This window comes from Oncorhynchus mykiss, chromosome 2, assembly GCF_013265735.2.
Source record: "Oncorhynchus mykiss isolate Arlee chromosome 2, USDA_OmykA_1.1, whole genome shotgun sequence".
NCBI lineage: Eukaryota > Metazoa > Chordata > Actinopteri > Salmoniformes > Salmonidae > Oncorhynchus > Oncorhynchus mykiss.
Genome location: NC_048566.1, coordinates 66,294,889 through 66,304,487, shown reverse-complemented (window position 1 = coordinate 66,304,487; position 9,599 = coordinate 66,294,889). Strand labels below are relative to the sequence as shown.

Sequence of the window (9,599 nt, the reverse complement as noted above, 5' to 3'; positions counted from 1 at the left end):
GGGTGATGGAGTTGATGTGTGCCATAACCAGCCTTTCAAATTACTTTATGATTACAGATGTGAGTGCTACAGGGTGGTAGCCATTGTGGTATGAAGCCATGGAGTTATTGTGAACTAGAATGATTGAAGTCTTCTGGGGATTACAGACTAGGACATTGAGAGGTGGAAAATTACTGTGAGTATCTTAGATGATGAAGTTCCATAAAGGGTGAGGCAATGAACTTCATAAATTCATATCTAATCTATCTAACTAACTTAATTAGTTTATAACGTGAGTCAGTGTCATCAACGTTTTGCAGTCTACACTGGGTTGTAAAATTGGTCTAATTGCAATTTACAACCAAAGCCTAATACAAGTCCAAAACAAAACATATTGTCTACATTCATTTAACATTTATTGAACATACATGTGAGGTCTAGAATTATATCATTTGCGTTATTGCAGAATATCAATGATGAATTGTCTGTGGAAATTGGTGAGGGTTGAAAATGTGTGTGAGTGTGTGAGTCAGCCTGATAAGAACTTTGTAAAAAAATCTTACTGTACGCATGTGAAAATATCTGATAACATCTGCTGTCTGTAGCATCTCCACTTGACACAGATAGCTCTACACCACAGATTTCTGCAAAAGAGGAAAACAGCATCCTACGCTTTTCACATCAACAAAAAAAAGAAGAACATATGCTTGGGGGTTTCCTAAAATAATTGTCATACAGTAGACAGAGTGTGACTATGCATAGACAGTTCCTTCAGAAAGTATTCATACTCCTTCGCTTATTCCACGTTTTGTTGTGTTACTGCCTGAATTCAAAATTGATAACATTTTTGTAAATGTATTGAAAATTAAATACAGAAATATCTAATTGATATACACTACTGTTCAAAAGTATGGGGTCACTTAGAAATGTCCTTGTTTTTGAAAGAAAAGCTATTTTTTGTCCATTTAAAATAATATCAAATTGATCAGAAATACAGTGTAGACGTTGTTAATGTTGTAAATTATGATTGTAGCTGGAAACGGCAGATTTTTTATGAAATATCTACATATGCGTACAGAGGCCCATTATCAGCAACCATCACTCCTGTGTTCCAATGGCACGTTGTGTTAGTTAATCCAAGTTTGTCATTTTAAAAGGCTAACTGATCATTAGAAAACCCTTTTGCAATTATGTTAGAACAGCTGAAAACTGTTGCTGTGATAAAAGAAGCAATAAAACTGGCCATCTTTAGACTAATTGAGTATCTGGAGCATCAGCATTCGTGGGTTCAATTACAGGCTCTAAATAGCCAGAAACAAGGAACTTTCTTTTCAAACTCATCCGTCTATTCCTGTTCTGAGAAATGAAGGTTATTCCATGCGAGAAATTGCAAAGAAACTGAAGATCTCATACAACGCTGTTTACTACTCCCTTCACAGAATAGCACAAACTGTCTCTAACCAGAATAGAAAGAGGAATGGGAGGCCCTGGTGCACAACTGAGCAAGAGGACAAATACATAAGAGTGTCTGGTTTGAGGAACAGACACCTCACACGTCCTCAACTGGCAGCTTCATTAAATAGTACCCGCAAAACACCAGTCTCAACGTCAACAGTGAAGAGGCAACTCCGGGATGCTGGCCTTCTAGGCAGACTTGCAAAGAAAATGCCATATCTCAGACTGGCCAATAAAAAAAAAAGATTAAGATGGGCAAAATAACACAGACACTGGACAGAGGAACTCTGCCTAGAAGGCCAGCATCCCGGAGTCACCTCTTCACTGTTGACGTTGAGATCTCCAGTTTCTTGGCAATTTCTCGCATGGAATAGCCTTCATTTCTCAGAACAAGAATAGACTGAAGAGTTTCAGAAGAAGGTTCTTTGTGAAAAGACCCATTGTGAAAAGTGATAACCTTCTATTTGTAATAATAACAATAATTTGATGAGTTGGACTATTAGGCGTAGGCAACAGATCTTAATGAGTGCTATTTTAAAAGATTGGAGTACCCGCCAGGATCGCTCAATTACGTTAAATGAGTTGCATTGTGTAGCTTACACTACACCAGTGGCGTGTATCCATGGATGCCAAGGGAAGCCAATAATATACAGTTGAAGTCGGAAGTTTACATACACCTTAGCCAAATAGATTTAAACTCAGTTTTTCACAATTCCTGACATTTAATCCTAGTAAAAATTCCCTGTCTTAGGTCAGTTAGGATCACCACTTTATTTTAAGAATGTGAAATGTCAGAATAATATTAGAGAGAATTATTTATTCCAGCTTTTATTTCTTTCATCACATTCCCAGTGGGTCAGAAGTTTACATACACTCAATTAGTATTTGGTAGCATTGTTGAACTTGGGTCAAACGTTTCAAGTAGCCTTTAACAATCTTCCCACAATATGTTGGGTGACTTTTGGCTCATTCCTCCTGACAGAGCTGGTGTAACTGAGTCAGGTTTGTAGGCCTCCTTGCTCGCACACACTTTTTCAGTTCTGCCCACAAATTGTCTATAGGATTGAGGTCAGGGCTTTGTGATGGCCACTCCAATACCTTGACTTTGTTGTCCTTAAGCCATTTTGCCACAACTTTGGAAGTGTGCTTGGGGTCATTGTCCATTTGGAAGTCCCATTTGCAACCAAGCTTTAACTTCCTGACTGAATATATCTTGATATGTTGCTTCAATATATCCACATAATTTCCCCCCTCATGATGCCATCTATTTTGTGAAGTATACCAGTCCCTACTGCACCAAAGCACCCCCACAACATGATGCTGCCACCCCCGTGCTTCATGGTTGGGGTGGTGTTCTTCGGCTTGCAAGCGTCCCCCCTTTTTCCTCCAAACATAACGATGGTCATTATGGCCAAACGGTTCTATTTTTGTTTCATCAGACCAGAGGACATTTCTCCAAAAAGTACGATCTTTGCTTCCCTTGACAAAAAAGTATTTAAAAAAAATCCAATCAGCGTTGAGCTAAACTGAGCGAGCTCAACTGTGAATGGTCCTGAAAGTGTAAAGGGAAGCCAGCTTGGATTTGGCATCACTCCTATCAAATCCCATTGAGAGCATACACCATTGACAGAAAAACTTGAATTGTTGCATCTTGTTGTTGTCCTCCGGTAGCTAGCTAGCCAGCTAGCTAAAATTGTTCCTTTCCTAAATTAGCCATGGATGGAGATAGGGATTTGGACTTGTGGTTTTACTTAATTCTCCATACTGGCCAATGTTTATGACGACGTTTCTGATCCAATCATTAATTCATACATTGTGCCCCTGGCCTATACATGCAATATACTTTACTGGACAGAGGTTGCTATCTGGTTTTGTGATAAAACAAAGGCTTGGTTGAATTTATTCTGCCACTGTGTCTTTTTATTGTCTCAGCCTTTAAGCAAATACAGTATATCATGGTAGCAAGGCATATGAATTATGGGTGCACCACTACTGCTCACTGCACTGTATCATAAATACACTTTAATTGAATTAGCTTTAACACATGGCTACAATATACCCTATTAAAGAATAAAATAAAATAGAGAGGTGAACTATCAATTCATAAAGTGTATTTTTATAGATGAAACCACCATTTACCTACCTCTAGGCTGCTATAGCCTACGTATTTATTTGGTCTGTCATTAAATGGTTTTTCATGGTAATTTAATAGAATTAATCAGAATACATTTTCCAGAAATAGTTTTACCAGCTCCATGTATTCTCAAATTGAAAAAGGTGGGGGAGTGCTCCTGAAGCATTACCTACACCCCTGATACTCAGTTTTCTCCCATCACAGCCGTAACTGTTTTAAAATCCCCATTGGCCTCATGGTGAAATCCCTAAGCGGTTTCCTTCCTTTCTGGCAACTGAGTTAGGAAGGACACCAGTATCTTTGTAGTGACTGGCTGTATTGATACACCATCCAAAGTGTAATTAATAACTTCACCATGCTCAAAGGGATATTCAATAGCGTTTTTTTTACCCATCTACCAATAGGTGCCTTTTTTGTGAGGAATTGGAAAACCTTCCTGGTCTTTGTGGTTGAATCTGTGTTTGAAATTCACTGCTCAACTGAGGGCCCTTACAGCTAATTGTATGTGTTGACTTATTGTTACAAGACATTTCAGCTTTTAATTTTGTATTAACTTGTAAAAATTTCAAAAAACACAATTCCACTTTGACATTATGGGGTATTGTGTGTAGGCCAGTGACAAAAAAAAATGACATTCAATTCATTTTAAATGCTGTAACACAACAAAATGTGGAAAAAGTCAAGGGGTGTGAATAGTATGTTTATATTAATTCAGTTAAAGGGGCAATCTGTAGTTACTACATCCATTTTTGGACTTATGTATGTAGCTTAGTTCAACTGTCTTTCACCATCAGAACTCAAAATATAAGTGTGTTTTACTCCAATGTTTTACATAGCTCTATGAATTTGAGAGTGGTTACATTTCTCCAACCCTATCCATGATATTGCTTTAACTGCTGATTGCCGCTTTAAGGCTTGCAGTAATTGTGATTGTATACCCATATTTGATCTATTACAACTAAATAATTCAGGAGGACAACATACAAAGTCACACATCTGAAGATTCAGCTTCTTCCAGGACTGCTGATGTTGTTTGATGATGTCATGTTTTCAAATAGCTGATGAAATACAGTAAGAGGAAAAAATATTTTTAGCAAAATTTGTTATACACTATGACCCCTTCCTGCTTGATCCACTTCTTGTGAAGATTCGTCATCAGCTTTCCACTGACAGAGGGTTGCTGGAGAGAAGTTGTAAGCACTGTGGTGGCACTGCATTGAATCTTATCTTCACACAATCATGTTTACAGAGTCCCCTACCTCTCAAAAAGGAAGTGAATATAAAGACTACAGCCATTGATCAGTAGTGGTTAACTTGGCAAACTATGGGGGCGTAGGGACATTTTGAGATTATAATGGTAGTGTGTAATGGCACCTACTCTACAAAATATTAATATAACTCTGGAAGTTCCATTATGCATCTGGACAGTATTTATATGGGGAGATGTAACTCTTACGGACTCAGACTAAAGAGGGACCAAGACAACAGGGCAAAAGCCAGACCTTCGACACATCTCAAACCATCATGAAGACTACCTGCTTGGCTCTTGGGTTATTGCTGCTGACAGTGTTCCATTCCTATGCTACCCGTAAGTTCATTACATTTTCATAAGGATTGTGCATCAACAGAAGGATGTAACCCAAGTGGGTGCTTATGTGCCCTCTTGATAGGGGCACTTGGATAAGTTATCCGTTTATGAGCTTGATTATATACCTGTAAGATTGTCATGCTTATCTTGGGTTGATTGCCTCATGGCTTATGCTAGGAAAAAGTCACAAGGATGTTCTAATTGACCCATCTTATCCCCCCACAGCTCTTGGACTGCAAACATCACCAGAAAGCTGCTGTTTCCGCTTCCTCAAAGTGAGTGTCCCCCACAAAAAGATTGTCTCAATCCAGAAGACTCACAGTGGCTGCCCCCTACCAGCATTTGTGTAAGTGTTTGTTCCTCTTCCAGTGATGCCAGAGTCCAACAGCACAAACGCTTAGTTTGAGGCCATTGCATTGTCTCAATTATGGAAGACTAAAGAACTAGTGACTTTCACTGACTTGCAGTCATAAAAGAAATAGTACCCATCTGAATAGTACCCTTTTCTTTGTACCATTATTTTTCTACTACAGGGTCAAAACTGTCAAGGGGAAATTGATTTGCTTCCAGTCGAGTGAGCGGTGGGTACAGAAAGCCTTCAACCGGCTCAAATAGCCAGCAGCTGTGGCCACATGTAGAGGCATTGAGAGTTCCAGTCATCCTTGACAACCTCCTCATCATCATGACTCAAGCCTCACCAGCTCCATGAAGACTACTCTATCCTCGACATACAAGCAGAGACAGAGTTTTAATGTAGCTCACTGGATGGCACCAAACGGTTGGTTATCATCTTACCCCATGTTTCACTGTATATGTTCACTTTACTATAAAAACTTTCAGAACTATTTCCTATAACACTTAACAATAAGGGACATGTTTATCACTTTGAAATGCAGCAATAACTATTTTGCAATATATGGAATTGATATGAGTTAAGATGCACATGCACGTTATTGTGTTTTAATGTACTGTATGTGAGAATCCACTGCTTTAATAAAAGGAGAGGAAACATTTCACTTAAGCATAACCTTCTCATCTTTAATATTAATAATGTACAGTTAGAGAGAACAGATGATAATAAAATGAAGAACAGAATAAAGCTGAAGAGTGTAGATATATATAAAAAATAAAAATAAAAAAACAACTCCTAAAGTTATGGCTACCTTCAACATTATTAGATAGGGGAGTGGTTAAAGAATGATTTAGGAAAAGTTTGTCTCAGACCTTAGCTCAAATGAGCCTTTAAGACTTCTCAGACCACGGACTAACTTCTGACTATTACAACTCAGAGACCTGCAACAAGAGACTGGTCCTGAGAAAGCATACAGTTGGCATAGAGTATTATTGTGTGTGTGAGTGTGGCTTGTGAAGGCAGTGTAGGTTGGGTCAGAGGTTGTCTTCTGGGATTTGGGGCTTGTGTTCAGTTGTGAAGTATATAACAATTTACAGTCAATTTCATGATGTATGTGAACCAGAAGAAAATGACAGTTTTTTAAAATATGTGTGTTGTATTTATCTGTGCATTTTCTGTGTCCCTTTTGCATGTCTTCAAGTGCATCTTAAGATTTCTAGAGGTTTGTAAAAATCAAGACTACACTAAAATAATAATTGTTGAACCACTTAAATGATCCTACTGGATTCAAGGGATTGTTGTCCAACCATACATACATAATATATTCAAATAAAACTTGACGGACCTCAGAGAGGTAAGGGTTTAGAGGTGTCACACAATGTGTCTCAGTGTCAGAGTCTCACCATGCGTTTGGGACAAACCCATGCATTTAGCGCTCTCGGTACAGTCTTCAGAACAGGGGACAAGGGATTGATAGGGCTTTAGGTTTAGGTCTTTGACAAAATCCATCACTTCACAATATAAGACATTGCCATAATCACGGTTATCATTGTTTTAGACACCCATATGATTTGTGTAACATTATCTATATAATAGGGACATAATTATCTGCTTCAGTATCCAGAGAATGTTATGACACTGACAATGTTACTGTTTATACCGTTAAGTGTGTCTTCTATTAGTAAAATAGAAGACACAAACACATGGTTTACAGGCACGTGCACACACACAGGCACCCACACACAAGTACACACACATTTAAGATAGGTCACCCCCTTTCCTGAACCTGGCTTTTTCATCTCGACTTGGCTTTTGACTGTCATAATTCAAAACAATTATTTTCCTGTTTCTTGTACACTCGCACCTGACTCAAACCCTTAATAACCACCTACAAGTGTGTGTTTAACATGCACATGTCCCAGGAGTTCAGGGAATGTCCGAGCATACGTAATTGTGTTTACATATGTCACAATGGAGTGTGCTTGTGAATGGTCTTGAGCTGCCTCTGCTGGAAGAAACAGGTGAGCTAGCTAGAGAACAGATTGTAGTACACTAGTATAAAGGATGGCTATGCATGATGCCTGCCATGTGTAAAACTCCAAAGATCAGAGGGAAATAATTTCCTCCTTGTCAGGAATAGAAATAAAAGGTTTTGGCAGACCCCCAAAAGAGGGATGTGGCTATGTGTGTGTGTATAGTGGTGCATGAGTGTGACATTGGGGCGTGTTGTTGTATGTACTGAATGAGATGCATGTGAGGTCCATGTATGACCTAAATAGTACAATAGGGTCAGCACGCCCACTTTAGAAAGTGCAAGCGTAAACACCCTCTTAGCCCTGAGCTAAGTGCAGTGTGAACGCGGCTTATTTGCGTGTGTGTGTGTGTATATATATATGGTTTGAGGGTCATAGATTGTGTGAACATCAAAAAGGATGTAAAAACAAGTTTGCAATATTTAATTGGAGGAATAGGTTCAACTTAAAATATTTTTCCCTTCTTTTTGTTCTTTTCCATGGTCCTGTAAAAAAAAAAAAAAGAGAAAAAGGGAATTATTTAATATCTCAAAATTGCATTTAATTGAGAAAAATAGACAAAAAACATACTTTATGCTTGTCTGAGAGAATAAGAGGAAGGACGATTAAATATGTCAGCCACTCACTTAGAAGCGTCAAGTTTCTGCTGCTCCAGTATACGTTGCTGTGCCTCCCAGTTTGACTTCTCTTCCTCATGGTGACGCCGCTTCTCCTCCAGTTCTTTATACTGAACCTCCAAGTTCTTTTTCATCTGCTCGTGGCGTCGCTCCAGCTGAGAAGGGAGGCAAATGTGTTACTTGTGAATAAAACAGACAGATACACACATCCAAATTGACTTGAGGCTCTACCTCTCCTGTCCTTATTAGAGGTCGACCGACTATGGTTTTTCAACGCCGATACCGATTATTGGGAGGACCAATAAAAGCCGATACCGATTAATCGGCCGGTTTTTAAAATTTTATTTGTAATAATGACAATTACAACAATACTGAATGAACACTTATTTTAACTTAATATAATACATCAATAAAATCAATTTAGCCTCAAATGAATAATGAAACATGTTCAATTTGGTTTAAATAATGCAAAAACAAAGTGTTGGAGAAGAAAGTAAAAGTGCAATATTTGCCATGTAAGAAAGCTAACGTTTAAGTTCCTTGCTCAGAACATATTCCCAGGTAAGAAGTTTTAGGTTGTAGTTATTATAGGAATTATAGGACTATTTCTCTCTATACCCTTTGTATTTCATTAACATTTGACTATTGGATGTTCTGATAGGCACTTTAGTATTGCCAGTGTAACAGTATAGCTTCCGTCCCTCTCCTCCTTGGGCTCGAACCAGGAACACAACGACAACAGCCACCCTCGAAGCAGCGTTACCCATGCAGAGCAAGGGGAACAACTACTAGAAGGCTCAGAGCGAGTGAGGTTTGAAACGCTATTAGCGCGTGCTAACTAGCCATTTCACTTCGGTTACACCAGCCTCATCTCGGGAGTTGATATGCTTGAAGTCATAAACAGGGCAATACTTGACGCACAACAAAGAGCTGCTGGCAAAACGCACAAAAGTGCTGTTTGAATGAATGTTTACGCGCCTGCTTCTGCCTACCACGCTCAGTCAGATACTTGTATGCTCAGTCAGTTTATATGCAACGCAGGACATGCTAGATAATATCTAGTGATATCATCAACCATGTGTAGTTAACCTGTGATTATGATTGATAGATTTTTATAAGATAAGTTTAATGCTAGCTAGCAATTTACCTTGGCTTACTGCATCGCGTAACAGTCTCCTTGTGGAGTGCAACGAGAGACAGGTCGTTGGACTAGTTAACAAAGGTCGTAAGATTGGATCCCCTGAGCTGACAAGGTGAAAATCTGTCATTCTGCCTGTCCCTGAACGAGGCAGTTAACCCACGTTCCTAGGCCATCATTGAAAATAAGAATGTGTTAACTGACTTGCCTAGTTAAATAAAGATTAAAGGTGTAAAAAAATATATATAAAAAAAAAACCGGCAAAATCGGTGTCCAAAAATACAGATTTCTTTTTTAAATGTT

At 38.7% G+C, this 9,599-nt stretch overlaps 2 protein-coding genes across 5 annotated transcripts in view; one reads left to right on the top strand and one right to left on the bottom strand.

Moving 5' to 3' along the window:
• Positions 1 to 4,850: 4,850 nt before the first annotated feature.
• Positions 4,851 to 6,300, top strand: LOC110494122 (C-C motif chemokine 4 homolog). The gene is made up of 3 exons (XM_021568881.2): positions 4,851 to 5,156; positions 5,382 to 5,502; positions 5,690 to 6,300. Exons 1-3 carry the CDS (start codon positions 5,093 to 5,095, stop codon positions 5,769 to 5,771), a joined length of 267 nt encoding a protein of 88 aa, XP_021424556.1. The 5' UTR covers positions 4,851 to 5,092; the 3' UTR covers positions 5,772 to 6,300.
• The window catches only part of LOC110494104 (septin-7), a 31,465-nt gene continuing 28,039 nt past the window's right edge, over positions 6,174 to 9,599 (bottom strand). For all 4 annotated transcript variants that reach the window (XM_021568868.2, XM_021568859.2, XM_021568829.2 and 1 more), the window contains 2 exons: positions 8,168 to 8,313; positions 6,174 to 8,026 (listed from right to left, as the gene is read on the bottom strand). In XM_021568868.2, the coding sequence (XP_021424543.1) occupies positions 7,987 to 8,026; positions 8,168 to 8,313 (186 nt within the window). In that variant the 3' untranslated portion in view covers positions 6,174 to 7,986. The remainder of the gene's footprint in view (positions 8,027 to 8,167; positions 8,314 to 9,599) is intronic.